The 19,456-nt window shown below is 37.4% G+C and overlaps 1 protein-coding gene across 1 annotated transcript in view; it reads right to left on the bottom strand.

Moving 5' to 3' along the window:
- The window catches only part of REV3L (REV3-like, polymerase (DNA directed), zeta, catalytic subunit), a 216,320-nt gene that overhangs the window by 129,260 nt on the left and 67,604 nt on the right, over nt 1-19,456 (bottom strand). The window contains exons 4-5 of the mRNA XM_006839926.1: nt 13,904-14,064; nt 4,520-4,616 (exon numbers count right to left, since the gene is read on the bottom strand). Coding sequence (XP_006839989.1) covers nt 4,520-4,616; nt 13,904-14,064 — 258 coding nt within the window. The remainder of the gene's footprint in view (nt 1-4,519; nt 4,617-13,903; nt 14,065-19,456) is intronic.

The following is a 19,456-nucleotide window of genomic DNA, read 5'->3' as shown; positions in this document are numbered from 1 at the left end:
CAAAATGGATGTCAGAAGAGACACTGAAACTTGCTCTCCAAGCATAGAGATGCTAAAGCAAATGAAAGAAATGAGGCGGTACAACAGCTGAACAGAAAATTTCAAAGATCAGCTTGAGAAAATAAAGCCAAATATTACAACAAAATGTACAAAGTTCTGGAGTCAGAACACACTCAGCATTTCTGAAGCTGGGGGGACTGAAGAAAAAAATTCAAGCCTCAACTTTCATTATTAAAGGATTCTCTGGGCAAATTACTGAATGATGCAGAAAGCATCAAAAGAAGATGGCAGGAATACGCAGAGTCACTGTACCAAAAGGAAATAGTTGATGTTCAACCTTTTCAAGAGGTAGCATATGATCCAGAGCCAATGATACTGAAGAAGGAAGTCCAAGGTGCATTGAAGGAATTGGCAAAGAACAAGGCACCAGGAATTGATGGAATAAAAATTGTTATCTTTCAAGAAACTGAGGCAGCACAGGAGGCACTCACTCATCTCTGCCACAAAATTTGAAAGAGAACTATCTGGCTGACTGATTGGAAGAGATCCATATTTGTGTCCATTCCAAAGAGAGATGACCCAATGGAATATGGTTTTATTAAAGGTATTACAGAAACGGCTGCAAGCATACATTGACAGAGAACATCCGGAGGTTCAAGCGGGATTCAGAAATGGCCATGGAATGTGGGGTACCATTGCTGATGTCCAATGGGGGAAAAAAAAAAAAAGAGTGCATTGAAGGCATTGGCAAAGAACAAGGCTCCAGGATTTGATAGAATACAAATTGAAATCTTTCAACAAACTGATGTGGTACTAGAAGCACTAGTTCAAGAAATTTGGAGGACAGCTACCTGGCCAACTGACTGGAAGAGATCCATATTTGTAACCATCCAAAGAGTGGTGACCCAGCAGAATTCGGCAATCATGACAATATCATTAATATTGCATGCAAGTAAAATTTTAATAAGGATAATGCAAAAGCAGCTGAAACGATACAATGACAGAGAACAGCAGAGATTCAAGCTGGATTCAAATGAGGATGTGGGATGAGGCATAGCATGCTGATGTCAGAGGGATCTTGGCAGAAAGCAGAGAATACCAGAAAGATAGTTACCTGTTCTTTACTTACTACGCAGAGACTTTCGATTGTGTGGATCATGGTAAGCTATGGACAGCATTTCAGAAAATGAATATTCCAGAACGCTTAATTATGCTCACGAGGAATCTGTCTGTATACAGACCAAGAGGCAGTTTGTACAGAACAAGGGAACACTGAATGGTTTAAGATTAGGAAAGGTTTGCACCTTCTTTCACCACACTTATTCAATCTGTATGCTGAGCAAATAATCTGAGAAGCTGGATTATATGAAAAAGAATGTGGCATCAGGATTGGAGGAAAATTCATGAACAACCTTCGATGTGCAGATGAGACAACCTTGCTTACTAAAAGCAGAGGACTTAAATATTGACTGATGAAGATCAAAGACCATAGCCTTCTGTATGGGTTATATCTCAAAGTAAAGAAAGTAAAAATGCTCACCACTGGACCAATAAATAACATCAAGATAAATGGAGAAAAGATTGATGTCAAAGGTTCTACTTTCCTTGGATCAACAATCAACACTACAAGGGACAGGAGTGAAATCAAACGATGTATCACATTAGGTAAATTTACTGCACAAGACCTCTCTGAAGTATTCAAGAGCAAAGATGTCAGTTTGAAAACTAAGGTGCACCTGACTCAAACCATGATATTTTCAGTAACCTCATATGCATGTGAAAGTTGGACAGTAAATAAGAAAGACCATAGAAGCACTGATGCATTTGAGCTGTGGTGTTGGAGGAGAATATTAAAAGTACACAGATGACCAGAACAATAAACAAATCTGTGCTGGAAGAAATTCAGTCAGAATCCTCTTAGAAGCCAGAATGGCCACACTTTGTCTCTCATATTTTGGATATATTATCAGGAGGGACCAATCCCTGGAGAAGGTTAAGTGGTAAAGTAGATGATCAGAGAAAATGAGGTAGACCCCTAATGAGATGGATTGGCGAAGTGGCAGAAGAAATGGGCTCAAGTGTAGCAATGAGTGTGAACTTGGCACAGAACCAGAAACTGTTATGCATGGGGTTGCTGTGATTCAGTGCCGACTTGATGGTTCCTAGCAACAATACAATAAAACATATTTACTATAAATTCTAATTCTTACTGACCTGCCTAATTTCACTAGTCCTTTTGCTAATCCTTAAAAGTAATACAATGGGCTCCAAGACATCCTAAAATTCAAACTTTTCATTATAACTCGAGTTTTCCCAAATTGACTAGTGAACTTTACAATATATGACCTTACCAAAATGCTGTTTGTTAAACAATGCTTGTCACACTTCACACTAGCTCAGAATGATAACTAAAAAGAAACAAAAGTCCTGTGCATTTATGGGGAGTCTTGGTGTGGCACTGTGGGTTAAGGCACTGGACTGCAAAATTGGTTTGATCTGCAAGGTTGGTAGTTCAAGCCACCAGCCGCTCCTCGGAAACTCTATACAGGGTCGCAATGGGTCAGAACCGACTTGTCACTTAACAATAACAACAATTTACGAAGGACCCAAGAAAGTACACACGGTGTGAGTATATATATGTTTCTAACAATAAAAAGTCTTGAATAAAAAGCAATTCCTATTATTAACAAGCAAAGGCAGCAAGTTACTGATTATCCAAATTTTTACACTGTCTTTGAAATGTCATATTGGTATAATATGCATTGGTACCATCATTTAATGAGATTTCCCCCTTTACCTTTTAGGTATTAAAAACCCCAAGTATGAGGGCTTCCAAAAATCTGTGGAAAAAATTTTGTCATCTTTTAATTCTGTTTTTCCATGGACATATACTTCTATAGTGTATAGATTCTGTCAACTACATATTAGGATATTAAACTATAAAAATTAAGCTATAACCAAGTATTTTAAGAACAATTCTTTTTCAATTAATAAATCTATGTATCATGAAATAAAAATAAGTCATTTAACTAAACATTTTTTTCTTACCTAATATACCTTATAGTAACTATATGCTTAACATGTATCAAGTGTCATACGTATAAAGAGGGAAAACAACAATCACCCTGGCAATACTCACATAATAAAAAAGGATTAAGAAAGCTTGACAACAGTTCATGGTATAAAACAGAAATCCCTCAAAGTTCTATATTGTTTTTGATGTTTTAAGTACCACTGAGTCAGTTTTGACTCATAGCGATCCAGTATAGGGTTTCCAAGGAGCTGGTGAGTTTGAACTACCTACATTGTAGTTCCAAAATGACCATGCGGTCCTGCACTTATCTTACAGCTCCACACCAGGACTTCTATGTAGACTTCATTATTGAAGCAGCAGCCAAGAAATCAAATGACATATTGCATTATGCAAATCTGCTGCATAAGACCTTTTTAAAGTGTTGAAGAGCAAAGATGTCACCTTGCAGACTAAGGTGCATCTGACCCACGCCATGGTATTTTCAATAACGTCATATGCATGTGAAAACTGAACAGTGAATAAGGAAGACCGTAAAAGAATTGATGCTTTTGAGTTATGGTGCTGGAGAAGAATACTGAAAGTGCCACGGGCTGCCAAAAGAACCAACAGATCTGTGTTGGAAGAATGCAGCCAGAGTGCTCCTTGGAGGACAGGATGTCCAGACTTCGTCTCTTATACTTCGGACATATTGTCAAGAGGGACCAGTCGCTGGAGAAGGATATCATGTTTGGTAAGGTGTGGAGGGTCAGAGGAAAAGAGGAAGACCTTCAACGAGATGGATTGGCCAAGTGGCAGCATAGATGGATTCAAGTGTGGCAACAATAGTGAAGTTGGCCCAGGATCAGGCAGTGTTTCGTTCTGCTGTGCATAATAGGGTGGCTATAAGTCGGCACCGACTTGATGGCACCTAACAACAACAACCATACTTTAGGCAGGTGCTGATTACATATTTTCTTTAAACTGGGGAAAGCTAAGCATGTGGAATATATTTTACTCAGAAAAAAAAGTCTAATCAATAACAAAATTCAAAGAAAGTGAAAATTATACACACAGCATGCCAGCCTACTTTTTTCTGGAAACACTATTTATAATTGAGGGATGATTATTAAAAATATTTGCTAGTTTGGTTGTAAATGATCATTTTATTATAAATAAGACTTTTACTTTATAAACTGAAGGTTATAAAATTAGAACACACAATCAAGATTAATGCTGGAAAGAAGTATAAAAAACTAACCTCTAATTCTTTTTATCAATTAGGTAATAACTAGGTACTGATAAAAAAAAAATCTCATTTTCATGATCTGCTTTTCAAATTGATGATTAAATGTGACATACTATTGTCGAGTTTCATTTTTTTGATAAACATACAGATGTTAAAAAACAATATAATAGAAGGTTTAAGTTAAGTTACAGAAAGCAATTTCTAGTCATATCTGGGATATATGTAAATAAGTTTTCATTTCCTTTACAATACAAACTAACCTTGGTATTTCACCTTCTTCCCAACGAAACAGAGAACCAGAAAGGGAGCTTCCTGGTAAAGGATCCTTGCAAGATCCAGTTGCATGTATTGTGTCACCTGGAAATAGAAAGGTAAAAAAGGAAATACATTTTATTTTTAGTTAAATATTACCCATTAAATATGAAAATATCAACCTCTTCTCTATCAGTTTGTTATACTGTGGTGGCTTGCATATTGTGATGCTGGAAGTTTTGACACCAGTATTTCAAATACCAGCAGGGTTACCCATGGTGGAAGGTTTCAGTGGAGTTTCCAGACTAGGAAAGAGTAGGAAAAGGACCTAGTGGTATATTTCTAAATGACATCAATGGCGTAAAACTTTCAGGATATTCATTTTCTGATGTGGCATGATACAAAATGAGAAGAAACAGCTACAAACATATATTAATAGTCAGAATGTGAAATGTATGAAGTATGAATATAGGAAAACTGGAAGTCATCAAAAATGAAATGGAACTGTAATAATTGATATCCTAGGCATTAGTGAGCTGAAGCAAGACTGGTAGTGGCCATTTTGAATCAGATAATCAAACGGTCTACACACAAAGCTGGGAATGACAAATTGTACAGGAATGGTGTCACAATGATCAGCAATAAGATTTCATGATTTATGGTAAAGTACAGCATAGCCAGTGATAGGATAATATTCATACACCTATAAAGAAAACCAGAGAGTCCTGGTGTGGGGCCGTGGGATAAGGCACCAGACCACAAGGTCAGCCTGAACCACAAGGTCGATGGTTCAAACTCACCAGCCACTTCTCAGAAACCCTATGCAAGATTGCTCTGAGTTGGAACTGACTTGAAGGCACTTAACAACAACAAGAAGAAACAAAACCAGTTAATATGATTATTACACAAATTTATGGCCCAACCACCAAAGTCAAAGATGAAGAAATTGAAGATTTTTTAATAACTTCTGTGATCTAAAATTGATCAAACACATCTGCATCAGCAATAACTGGTGAATGGAATGCAAACACTGGAAACAAAAGGATTTGCATTTGGAAAATATGTCCTTGCACAGAGAAATGATGGTAGAGACCTCATGATAGAATTTTCAAGACAAATGATAAAGTCATTGAAAATACCGTCTTTCAATATCATAAAAGGTGATCATACAAGTGGACCTTACTTGATGGAATACACAGGAATCAAATTGACTAAATCTGTAGAAAGAGATGATGGAGAAGCTCAAATTCATCAGCTAAGGGCTGACTGGACCAGATCATCAATTGTTTACATGCAAGTTTAAGCAGAAACTGAAGAAAATTAAAACAAGCCCACAAGAGCCAAAGTATAACCTAGACCTGTTGTCAGGTGTCCTTTAGTCAGTTCCAACTCATAGCGACACTACATAGAGTTTCTGAAGCTGTAAATCTCCATGGACTCAGAAAGTCTCATCTTTCTCCTGCAACACTGACTATATCCCATCTGAATTTAGAGAGTATCTCAAGGATTGACTGTTGTTGTTGTTGCTGAGTGCTGTCAATCCAGTTCTGACTCATAGCAACCCTGTGTAAAGGGTTTCTGATGAGCAGCTGGTGAGTTTAAACTGCCAACCATGTAGTTCAAACCGATCTTGCGGTCCAACACATTATTCTGCAGCACTACACAAAATTGATTAAACATATTAAATACTAAAGACTAAAGACCAGACAAGTTATGCTATGACATCTCACATGAAGAAAGGAAAAGTTCATTTTGAAAGACACAAAAAAAAGAGAAGACCAAAATTCATGTCAAAAGAGATTCTGAAACTTATTCTAGAATGTGGAGTGGTGGCTGGTGGTTGTGTGCTGTCAAGCGGATTCCAACTCTTAGTGACCCTGTATTGGGGTTTCTGAGGCTGTAAATTTTATGGGAATAAAAAAGCCTTGTCTTTGTTTCTTCCTTGGAGTGCCTGGTAGATTCAAACTGCTGCCCATGAAGTTAGCAACCCAATGTGGGACTCACTACGCTACCAATAAATGGAAGAAATGATAAAATAAAGGAGATGAACAGAAGAACTCAAATGAGGCTTAAAAAGACAAAAGTAAAATATTATAATGAAATTTGCAATGACTTAGAGTTAAAAAAGTGGGGGGAGAACATACTTGGCATTTCCCAGCTTAAGAACTGAAGAAAAAACCTCATTTCAGATTGTAATACTGAAGCACTCTATGGGCAAATTATTGGAAATACTGTAAGGAGAGAGAGAAAACACAAAGTCACTATACTGAAAAGAATTGGTCATCACTTGGCTATTATGGTGCTGGTTATGTGCCGTGGAGTTGGTTCTTACCCATAGTGACCCTGGTACAGGGTTTCCAAGGCTGTAAATCTTTACGGGATCAGAAAGCCTCATCTTTCTCCCATGGAACAGCTGGTAGTTTCAAACTGCTGACCTTAAGGTTCGCAGACTGATTTGTATCCACTATGCTCCCAGAGCTACTTAATGATCAAGAACTGGTGTTACTGAAGGAAGAAGTCTAAGCTGCACTGAAGTCACTGGCAAAAAATAAGTCCCCAGGAATTGACAAAATACTACCAACTGAGATGTTTCTACAAATGCCTGTAACTCATCTATGCCAAAAAATCTGGAAGACAACTACCTGGCCAGAAGAGATCAATATTTGTTCCTACTCCAAAAAAAGGTGAACCAACATAACGCAGAAATTGCTGAGCGGTATCATTAATATTGCTTGCAAGTAAAGTTTTGCTGACATAATTAAAAGAATAGTTACATCAACAAAGTAAAGTCAGAAATTCTAGCTGAATTCAGAAGAAGACATGGAATAATGGATATCACTGCTGATGTTAGATGGATCCTGGCTGAAAGCAGAGAAGACCAAAAAGATGTTTACTTGTGTTTTACTAACTATGCAAAGGCTTTCAATTGTGTGGATCATAACAAACTATGGACAGCACTGCAAAAAATGGGTATTCCAGAACACTTAATTGTGCTCATGTAAAACCAAGAGGCAGTCATTTGATCAGAACTAGGGGATATTGTTTAAAATCAAGAAAGGTGTGCATTAGAAATGTATCTTTTTGCCATACTTATTCAATCTGTATGCTGAGCAAATAATCCTAGAAGCTGGTCTATATAAAGAACATGGAATCAGGATTGTAGAAAGACTCATTAACAATCTGTGATATACAGATGACAAATTCTTGCTAACTAAAAGTGAAGAGGACTCAAACCACTTGCTGCTGAATATCAAAGACTATGCCTTCAGTGTTACACATAAAGAAAATAAAAATTCTCACAATTGTACTTACATAACTATCAACACTCGCGGAAGCAGCAGTCAAGAGATCAGATGACGTATTGCATTGGGCAAATCTGCACAAGAACTTTTTAAAGTATTGAAGAGCAGAGATGTCAGCTTGAGGACTAGGGTGCGCCTGACCCAGGCCATGGTGTTTTCAATAGCCTCATATGGATGCAAAAGCAGGACAGTGAATAAGGAAGATCGTAGAAGAATGGATGCCTTTGAGTTGTGGTGTTGGAGGAGAATACTGAAAATGCCATGGACTGCCAAAAGAACCAATAGATCTGTTTTGGAAGAAGTGCAGCCAGAGTGCTCCTTGGAGGCCAGGATGGCTAAGCTTCGTCTCTCATACTTTGGACATATTGTCTGGAGGAAACAGTTGCTGGAGAAGGATGTCATGCTGGGTAAGGTGGAGGGTCAGAGAAAAAGAGGAAGACCCCTAACGAGATGGATTGGCCAGGTAGCATCATTGATGGACTCAAGTGTGGCAGTGGTGGTGGGATTGGCTCAGGATCAGACATTGTTTCGTTCTGCTGTGCATGGGGTCGCTATGAGTCGGTTCCGACTCGATGGCACCTGACAACAACAATGATATACAGAGAAAGGACTGAAGTTGTCAAGGATTTCATTTTAATTGGATCCACAATCAAAAGCTATGGAAGCAGCCATCAAGTAATCAAACAACATAGTGCAATGGGCAAATGTGCTGCAAAAGACCCTTTTTAAAGTACTAAAATTCAAAGATGTCATGTCGAGCACTAATGTGTACTTGACCCAAGCCATGGTATTTCCAATTTACTTACAGGCATGCAAAATCTCAGCAATGAATAAGACTGAAGAAGAATTGATGCCTTTAAATTGTGAACAATATTAAACATTCCAAGGACTGCCAGAAGAATAAAGAGTCCTGGTGGCACTGTGTATTAAGCATTGGGCTGTTAATCACAAGGTTGGCAGTTCAAACCTACCAGTCACTCCAATGGAGAAAGATGAGGCTGTCTACTCCTAAAAAGACTGGCAGTCTCAAAAATCCTATATAGGGTCGCCATGAGTGGGAATTGCCTTGATGACATTTTTGTTTTTTTTTTCCTTGGGGGTGGGTGGGGCAGAGCGTGCCAAAACAATGAACAAATCTGTTTTGGAAGAAGTACAGCCAGACTTCCCTTTAGAAGTGAGCAGCATGTACTTTTGAATATGTTATCAGGCGGGAAGAAGGTTAAACAGTGAACAGTCATTTCTGTTCTACTTTTTTTTATGCCTTTTCTCTTCCTTTCCTTGTTAGTCTCTTTCTCCATGAAGGAAAATGGAGCTAAGCCTACTTCACCTACTTCATCACTGATTAGATGACTTTCCTCCCTGGTGATCCCAAGCACCAAGTGACAGCTATTCATTCAGATAGAACAGTTTATATAACAGGACATCTACTAAGCCACACAACTTAGTTTATCTTGGGAATTTTACGTTAGTCTAAGGTCTTAAGAGGATGAGGAAAACTGTCAATTAGTAAACTTTAAGGTTTATGTAAACCTGAGATTATTATTATCCAGTACAATTAATTAATCAACCAATGGTTTATTCTGACTCCATGCTACATGCTAGTCTCAATACATAGATCTTTTATATTTAGAGTAAAAGTACAATATCATAAGCACATCACAAGACAATTTCTTTTTACAAGAGGTATTACTATATGTAAGTCATTCCTATGGATAGACTTTACTATGTTAAAGAAAAGACAAATATAAGTATTAGTCAACTAAGAATGCACATTAGAGGATTTCAAATAGCAACATTGTTTGATAAAGATTCTGAACTACAGTTTTTCAATCTGTACCTCATTATTCCAATACTGAATTCTTTATAGGTCTTGGATACATGTTTGGCTAGTTTTGCTCATGGAGACTAGTTTTCCTGTGTAACTACTTTATTCTGTATTGTATGCTGTAAATATTACATTTGAACCTTTACTTGTATAAATAATTTGAGACCTATAATAGACTTATATAACTTCTAAAAAGGATTTACATTTGCTTCTGCAGAAACTCTATACAGGGTTGCTATGAGTTGGAAGCCACGTGACAACACTTAATAAAACCACTCCAACACCTCAGATGAAATCTAGATTTGAGAATCTCTGTTAGTACCAGGGAATTCACCCTGGGCTAAAACACCTCTGAAGTTGTCCTTTCTCCGTATGTTTTCAAGTTAAGGGAAACCCTGAGTAATGGTCTCAGATGCCTGGCAGGCCCTGGGTCTTGCTTGCTGTTTCTCTTACCTCTTAAGGCTGTCTCAAGGAAGGTGGTAAATTTTCCATGATTAGCAAACACCATCAGATTAAAGGTTTCTTTAAAGATTTTATTCCCTTTTTTGGTCAGTATTTCTATATTATCACTTAACTTCTTTGATGTATTTATGATCCCTCCTCACCACACACAGTTTCCTAAGGTTTAATTTTTTTTTCAGTAATGGGGCTTGTCATAATAACTTAGCTAACATTTCAGAGAAACAAAGAGTCTTCCCTGATGACTTCTGAGAACACAATTTGGATAAAAGAGATAGGGGGAGGGTTGCTGTTGTTAAGTGCCTTCGAGTTGGTTCTAACTCAAAATGATCCTGTGTAGTGTTTCCCGAGGCTTTAAATTTCTATGGCAGTAGAAAGCTTCACCTGTCTCCCAAGTAACAACTGGTGGATTTGAACTGCCAACACTGCTGTTAACTGTCCAATGTGTAACTCATTACACTACTAAGGAACGATTAAGGTAACTAAGACTAGAATTTCCAACTATGGTACTATTTATTATGTACTGATAAAGGTGTGCTGAGACAGCAATTCCTCTCAGCCCTGGGGATAGCTAAACTCACCTCACAACCCACAGGTACCTCTGTCAATATGCAACCTATCTATTTACTCCAGGATGACTTGTAATTATTATACACTTTTTAAAATTATAATTAAAAAAAATCCATTCCTGCTAATCATCTTATTAAAGTAAGAGTGAAAACAAAACTCAATGGCCAGCAAGTCAGTTCTAACTCACAATTATACTACATAGAATTTTCAAGCCTATAAACTTTTACAGGAGCAGACAGGCTCATCTTTCTCCCACAGAGTGACTCCTGACTTGAAATTATCAACCTTGTAGTTAGCAGCCCAATGCCTAACCTACAACGTCACCAGGACTCCTTAAAGTGAATGTTGTTGTTGTTACTGTTATGTGCCATGGAGCTGGTTCCAACTCATAGCGACCCTGTACAGAGTTTTCGAGGCTGTAAATCTTTACGGGAGCAGAAAGCCTTATCTTTCTCCTGTGGAAGAGCTGGTAGTTTCGAACTGATGACCCTGAGGTTAGCAGCCCAATTCATAACCACTACGTTACCAGAGGGTAGAGAAATGAAAACATTGCAGGTGGAGTTCAAAATAGTCTTGGAAAACTTCTCCAGGAGGATAACTCTAAAAACTTCTCAAAAGATAAATTTAAAAGACTGACTATTTAAAAACGAGGATTGTCTATTCGTAAAATATTTAAGTGCCCACTTTGTATTAAATACTATTCTGTGTCCTAGGTGTACTGCAGATAAATACAACATTCAAGAACTGCTCTCTTTAAGTTTATACACCAGTGGAAGAGACTCAAAAGAAATTAACAAAAATATCAGTGAATGAGTGGTAAGTGCTTTGAGGGGAATCAGAGTAGATGGACAGTGATAGGTCAACTATTTAGACTTGGTGTTCAAGGAAGAACTTTCTGAGTGTTGTTGTTAAGTGGCGTTGAGTTAGTTGCGACTCACAGCAACCCTGTACAGCATTTCCGAGGAATGGCTGGTAAGCTTGAACCACTGACCTTGCAGTTCAAACTGTGCTTGAAGTCCAGCGCATTAACCTGCAGTGCATTCACCATCAGGACTCCACTATTTAGACTTGGTATTCAAGGAAAAACTTTCTGACTAGGTGCCTTTAAATTGAGATTTGAGTGACAAAAAATAAATAAATAAATAGCTAGATACTGGTAGAAAAGGGAGAACACTATTCCAAGAAGAAGAGCCCTAATGCAAGAGTCTGAGCAGGCCAGGTATGGTATAAGTACAAAAAGAAAACCAGTGAGGTCAGAAAGTAATTGGGCTAGCAGCAATCACTTAAACAAACAACAAAACATGACAGTGATGGAGGTAGGTGTCAGATCAGATGGCGCTTTGTAAATGAAGAAAAAGATTGGCGTTTACTCTAACATGAATTTATAAAGAAGTTTTAGCAACTAATTGTGCCTCTTGTGTCTACTTTGCAAACACTGCTTGCCATGATTGTGGTGATGATAATACTTTACCAGGAAGAAATGGCAAACAGATTAAAAAAAAAAAAAAGAAAGTAAGAAAGAAAGAAAGAAAAGTACCTATTTTAAAGTTTGTTGGTATAATTAGGCTTTTTAAAATAGTTACATGAGGTCAAGTATCAATTTTATCCCCTTTGTATACAGGGTTGACGTAGGGATGGGCAACTTAGACTTGGCTACCTAAAATGGGGGGATTAGGGGGGGACTATAAAGGCACGCAGTGACTGTCTTACACGTTTTCAACAGGGAGTTTAGTTTCAGAGTGTGCAGGGGAAGACAGAATCCTCACTGAATAGTTTTCATCTTTTCTAGATGGTTCTTATAAAAAGAGATGGGGATAAGATTCTTATGATTCAATAGTAATTGTTATCATGACAAATTGTGACGGTCACAACTATAAATTTAGAAGTTCTGTAATGAAAAGGGGGGAGTAGTTAATCTTACAGTCCAGGAACAGAGGATCATCAAGGGAAAAGAGTACAAGCGGAATGTGGGATCCTATCCAGAGAAACAACACCACCAGAGATGTAGGCAGAGATGATGACGTGGAGAAAGGGAGCAGCTGAGGACTCCAGACACATGGAGCAGGAGGAAAGCTTCCAGAATGTGCCCTTTGGTTGTTTAAATGATTATATATTCCTGAGTGTTTTTGTGTATACCGCCCCCCACCCCTCCAAAAAAATACCCCACAGGGAATAGAAACAAATACTGTTGAACGATGATGCATGGAGGAGACTGTAATCATTGCAATGAAATGATGAGTGTAAAACCAATGTTTTCCCATGTAAATTATCACTCAATTCACAATTTAAAAAAAGTTACACAAGGTAATACAGGCCAAAACAAATGGGAAGAGAACAAATATTTAAAGAACTGCTTACTATCTGTCAGGTACTTTATACATATATCTTATCTCATATAATCCATAAGACATTACTGTGAGAGAGGCCAACATTTCATCTATATTTAATAGTACAGTCACATGAGGATCAAGATGAGCACCTAGACTGCTAAACTCCATCCTATGACATTCCCACTACTGAGGGGCCTTCCTCCCCATGTCCCACCAGATGTATCTACTAACTCTAAGAAAACCCACTTTAAAAATTTCAGATAGTGGCAAATATGTACAAATTAAACAACAGACTCCTTTTTAAGTAATCAGTGGGTTAAAGAGGAAATTTGAAAATATTCTGAATAAAAATGACATAATATATATAACTTACGGGATGCAGCAAAAGTAATGCTTTAAGATAAATTTATACTTATGTCTATATTAAAAAAAAGTACTTAAATATGCTACAATATGGATGGACTTTAAAAAATTAAACTGAATGAAAGAAGTCAGTGACAGTAAACCACACATCATATGACTAATTTATATGAAATGTCCCAAATAGGCAAATGTATCAAGACAGAAAGTAGATGACTGATTTCTAAGTGGTGGAGATTTCTAAGAAAAAGGGGAGCGTAAGGAGTGATAGTTAAAGGGTACAAGATTCTCTCTGAGGTGAAGAAAATGTCCTAAAATTGATTGTGATGATGTTTTCACAATTCTGAATATGTTAAAAATCACTGAATCATAGACTTTAAATGGGTGAATTGTATGGTCTCTGAATTATGTTTCAATAGCTATTATATTATTTTACATCTTTTTATCCATTCAACAATTATTTTACAAATATATTTTATTTTTTAATCATCAATTATATAACACTTGTGTCAAAGTTTTCATTTGAATTTGTGAAATTAACCTTACTTTTCCTTCTTGCTTTTCGGAACTTGACAGCAGCCAGGTTTATTAAGTTCATTCCATACAGATTGTAGTCAATGAAGAGCTGGAGGAGGTAGGGAATATGCGCTTCATGAGGCTGGTAAAATTTATTCATTATGGCTCCACTTTGCAAAAGCTCACATATCCTAAATTAAAAAAAAAAAAAAAATTATCAGAACGTTATTCCCAAAAATGTTAAGTAAACCAATTATTATGCAACTAGTGTAGTGGTTATGAATCAGGCTGCAAACTGCAAGGTCAGCAGTTTGAAACTACCAGCTGGTCCACGGAAGAAAGATGAGGCATTCTGCTCCCGTAAAGATTTACAGACTCGGAAACCCTGTTCAGGATCGCTATGGGTTGGAACCGACTCGAATGGCACTTAACAAGAACAACAACAACAGAATAAATACAACATATTAAAACACAGAATTTTCATTTTCAATTTTTATTGGAAATCTGAATATCTTAGAAAGCAAAAGTTTAAATCCAGTTTTAAAGTAAGTAGTATGCTCTAAAAGAAAATGACAAAAAATAAAAAATAAAGCAAAACAAAAACTCCCTACATAAAATATATTTTGACTTCTAAAACCAACTTACTACTGTCCTGATGTGGCGATGTAGGATAAGCACTGGGCTGCTAACTGCAAGGGTGGCTGTTTAAACCCACCAGCAACTCCTCAGAAACCTTCTACAGGTTCGCACTTAAGAACAACGTTAAAAAGTCAAAAGGATTTTAATATATGAGCTTCTCCTTTAAAAAAAGCAAAAAGGAAATGAGATTCATAATCTCACCACTTAGAGGTATAATCACTTTAGTGTTTTGTTTTGTTTTGTTTTTCTTTTCTTTTCTGAGTTTTTTTCCTCCATGATGTGAAACACAAAACATGGGCAATAATAAGTATAATACAGGGGATGTATAAGAAGCATCAAAAAGGCACACATAGTCAAGGTATCCCTATTTAAACAAGGCTATCTTCCATGTGGGGAGTCCTGGTGTCAATGCACCAGACTGCAAAGCCCTTTGAACTGTAAGGTCGGCAGTTTAAGCTCACCAGCTGCTCCTCAGAAGCCCTATAGAGGGTCGCTATGGGTCAGAACCGACTCGACGGCACTTCACAACAACAATCTTCCATGTGGAGTCCTGGTATGGTGCTGTAGGATAAGCATGGACTGCTAACTGCAAACTCAACAGTTCAAAACCACCAGCCGCTCCTCAGAAACTCTATAAAGGGTTGCTTTGAAGTAGAAACCAACTCTATGGCACTTATAACAAAAAGAATCAGAGGTGCAGAGGTGGTTTCTGAGAGTCCTTATGGATGAAAATCTCTAAGCTAGAGATGAACTGGAGGCACTTTTTATCTAAGGGAAGAAAAAATATTTCATGCAAACAAAATTGCACATGAAAAAGATCACAAAAAAAGAGCGTGTATTCTGCACCTGAAGCCACTGAGTAATGCTATACCCTAGAGTGGTACGACAGGCACTAAACTGCTAACCACAAGGTCAGCAGTTTAAACCACCAGCCACTCCACAGAAAAAAGGTGAGGCTTTTGTGCCCATGAAGATTTACTGCCTCGGAATCCCTCCATAGAATCGCTATGAGATAGAAATGACTTGTGTTAGTAGGTTAGTGTCAGAGGTTGCCTTGAGAGGTGGGAAAACAGAGGTAGTGAGGACACTCAACAACACAGAGTCACTAATTTGAAATAGGTAGTAGAATTTATTTGAGAAGTGAACAGAAGAAAGTGAAATGACCAGAGCAACTACAGAATGTGTAAGACTACAGACAGGCAGTAAGGAGGCTCTTGTAGAACAACTAAGATAATGGTGGCTGAAATCGGGATCATAGAAATGAACAGACTCAGAAGATAAACAGGAAATAAAATGGTCAGGATTTGATGGAGGGTGAGGTAGGAGTTGAGGATGATGCCTTAATGTTTGGCTTAAGCAATTGGTTGATGATACTGTCTTTTACTGAAATAAAATACTGAAAAACTTGTTTTTCATTTTTTGATGCTGAAGAAGAACAAGAATACCCTAAAGAAGCCCTAGAGACACAACAGTTAAATGATCAGCTGTTAACTGAAAAGCCAGAGGTTCAAACCCACCAGCTGCTCTGGGGTCAAAGCTGTGGCAAGTCTGCTTCCGTAAAGATACACAGCCTTGGAAACCCAGTGACGCAGTTCTAATCTGCCCTTCTGGGTTGCTACGTGTTAGAATCAACTCAACAGCACACACAACAAAAAGAAAGGAAAATTTAGTTTTAAAACATACAGGATTTAGATATAAAAGGAATTTCATGTAGATTTCTATGATAATATTAAAAATTAATGAAGATGAGGATAAGAATAATTTTATTAAGAGAGCAGTAGCTAACATGTTTTTGAGCAAGATGTACTACATATGGTGCTAAGTGCTATAAATGCTTTATTTCAGTCCTCAACATGAGTACTTTTTATAAATAAGGAAACTGAGTCTTAATCAGATAAAGTAACAGCTAAAACTCAACCCAAATTTTCTGACTTCTGAGCTCTCAATCTTAAAGTATTAATCTATTTACTTATTAATTGGTTTGATATACTTGAAAGTCAAATGGTTAAACATGAACAAAAACAAAAGAAAACAATGAGCTTACATATGACCACAAAGAGCAGGTAAAAAGTAAAAACGAACACCTAAAATAGATAATCAAGGAGTAACAATTATTGTTGTTAGGTGACACCAAGTTAATTTTTTTTTAACTTTTTATTGTAATTTGGGAAAATTTTTACAATGTAAATTAGTTTTCTATTAAACTATTCATGCATATTTAGTTGTGTGACATGGACTACAATCTCTACAAAATAACAGCATGCTTCCACTTCCTCCATATGGTTTCCATTTCCAATCGTCTTTCTTTCCTATCCTTTCTTGTCCTCTGAGCTTTATCCCTGAGCAAAGACTGCCCTTTTGATCTTGTATGTTTGCTTGCTCTAAGGAAAGCATTCTTTCCTAGTATTAATGGTCACCCCGTAAGCCTGGCTACTGTTTGGCTGAAAGCTGAGCCATGTGGGTGAGTTCAGATCCTGATTTAAAGAATGACTAAGGGGCATGTGCCATTCGTCTTGTTACTTTGTTGTACTGTGGTAGATGTGTGTTGCTATCTATGCAACCAATATTTTAAAGACCAGCAGGGTCACCCATGGTGGAGAGCTTTCAGCAGAGTTTCCACACTAAGACAGAATAGGAAGAAGGAGAGGCAGACGACTTTTGAATGGGTAACTTTGGAATACCTTATTAATAGCAACAGAACATTGTCAGATATGGTTCCAGAAGATGGGTCCCTCAGGCTGGAAGTCATTCAAAATACAACTGGGGAAGAGGTGCTTCCATAAAGCAGAGTTGAACTTAATGATGCAAATGGAGCAAAGCTTTTGATCCTTCATTTTCTGATGCACAACTCAAAACGAGAAGAAACAGCTGTAAACATCCATTAATAATTGAAATGTGCTATATACAAAGTACGAATCTAAAAATGGAAGTCATCAAAAATAAAATGGAATGCATAAATATCAATAGCCCAGGTATTAGTGAGCTGAAATTGACTGGTATTGGCCATTTGAATCTGACAATCATATGCTTTACTATGCTGAGAGTGACAAATAGAAGAGGAATGGTGTCAACATTCATTGTCAAAAAGAACAATTCAGAAACTATCTTGAAGTACAATGCTTTCTGATGTAGGGTAATATCAATAGGACTACAAGGAAGACCAATTAATACTAGCATTAAAATTTACCCAACAACCACTAGAGTTGTGAGGATGAAATTAAAGAATTTTACCAATTTCTATAGTCCAAAATTAATCAAACATGCAACCAAGATGCACTGATAATCACTGGTGATTGGAATGCGAAAGTTGAAAACAAAGAGGAAGGATCAATAGTTGGAAAATATGGTATTGGTGATAGAAACTACACTGATGATTGCATGATAAGAATTTTGTTAAGATGAATTATTTACTGTAAATACATTTTTTTTTAACAACATAAAGCCAATTATACATATGTGGACCTCACCAGATGGAATACACAGAAATCAAACTGACTGCATCTATGGGATGATAAAGAAGTTCCATATCATCAGCCAAAACAAGGTCAGGGGCCAGTTATGGAACAGACCAACAACTGCTCATATGTAACATCAAGCTAAAGTGGAAGAATATAAAAACAAGTCCATGGAGACAAAATTGACCTTGAATAATTCCACCTGAATCCAGAGACCATCTAAAGAAGAGATTTAATGCATTAGACACTAATGACTGAAAACCCAAAAAAGTTGTGGGATGATACCAATAATATCACACACAAAGAAAGCAAAAGGTAATTAAAGACTAGCAAAGAAAAAGACCAAAACGGTTGTTAGAAGAGACTCTGAAACTTGCCCTTGAAAATAAAGAAGTTAAAGTGACTGAAAGAAATAATGAAAAGAACTGAACAGAAAAATTTCAAAGGGCAGCTTGAGAAACAAAGTCAAATATTATGAACTGTACAAAGACCTGAAGTACGAAAAGGGAGGAACATGCTCAGCATTTTTCAAGTAGCAAGAACTAAAGAAAAAATTCCAATCTTGGGATGCAATATAGAAGAAATCTAGGAGAAAAACATTGAATGAGATAGAAAGCATCAAAAGGCAATGGAAAGAGAACAAACAAGATAGCAAATTGGGTAGAAGGGTAGTGAGGAGCTCCATCAGCAACAATACAGAATACCAGACCAAGCAGTCTCAAAGGATGCTGTCAGAACTCTGAACCACATATAAAGGACTATTTAAAAGGTTGGAAGGCTTACAGCTAGGGAAATTTATAGCAGAATCAAGAAATAGAGTGCTTTCTAATTCAAGATGCTCAGCTGCTCAGGAGCTGCCATCTTGGGCGAGACCAAGCGAGGAAAGGATCAGAGCAGCCACAGACACCTGACAAAACTGCGGAGATAAAGATTTGGACATTCTTTTTTATTGTATCTGTTCATTGGTCTCTGTCTGAGTACCTCCATTCTGGTGCCTAGAGGGGGTGCTGAAGTTAGTGGACACCCCTCCCCCCAGAGGGTTATACTACGCATGAGCACAGATCTCCTCAAAATTTAAAGTGACAGTTTCCACTTAAAACCAACGGCAGTGCAAAACGGGAACAGCCAGCTCTGAACTGTTTCTCACTAGGAAAAAGGCCTGAATGGGAATTGGGGAGCAGGACACGCAGACTAAAAAGGATATAGGCTGCAAATTAAATCCTGAGTTATGTCATGACGATCAACAATGGCATCTTGAAATTTCTCAGGAAGAAGAGTGAAAAGGGAAGCCCATCTCCTGATGACATCTACCTGGAGGCAATCAGAAAACATAAAAAGTACCAAAATACACACCCATCTAAGTATTAAGGCCACAGATAATGCCTGAATATTTCCAAAAAACAGAAACAGATGACCATATCAGCATATGTCCAGAAACAAGATAAAGTGATTGAGGCAAATGAGCTGGAAGTAGATCTACACTCCATAC

The sequence above is a fragment of the Chrysochloris asiatica genome, unplaced genomic scaffold (assembly GCF_000296735.1).
Source record: "Chrysochloris asiatica unplaced genomic scaffold, ChrAsi1.0 scaffold00027, whole genome shotgun sequence".
NCBI lineage: Eukaryota > Metazoa > Chordata > Mammalia > Afrosoricida > Chrysochloridae > Chrysochloris > Chrysochloris asiatica.
Note: the sequence above shows the minus strand (reverse complement) of the source record. Positions and strands in the feature narration are given on the sequence as shown.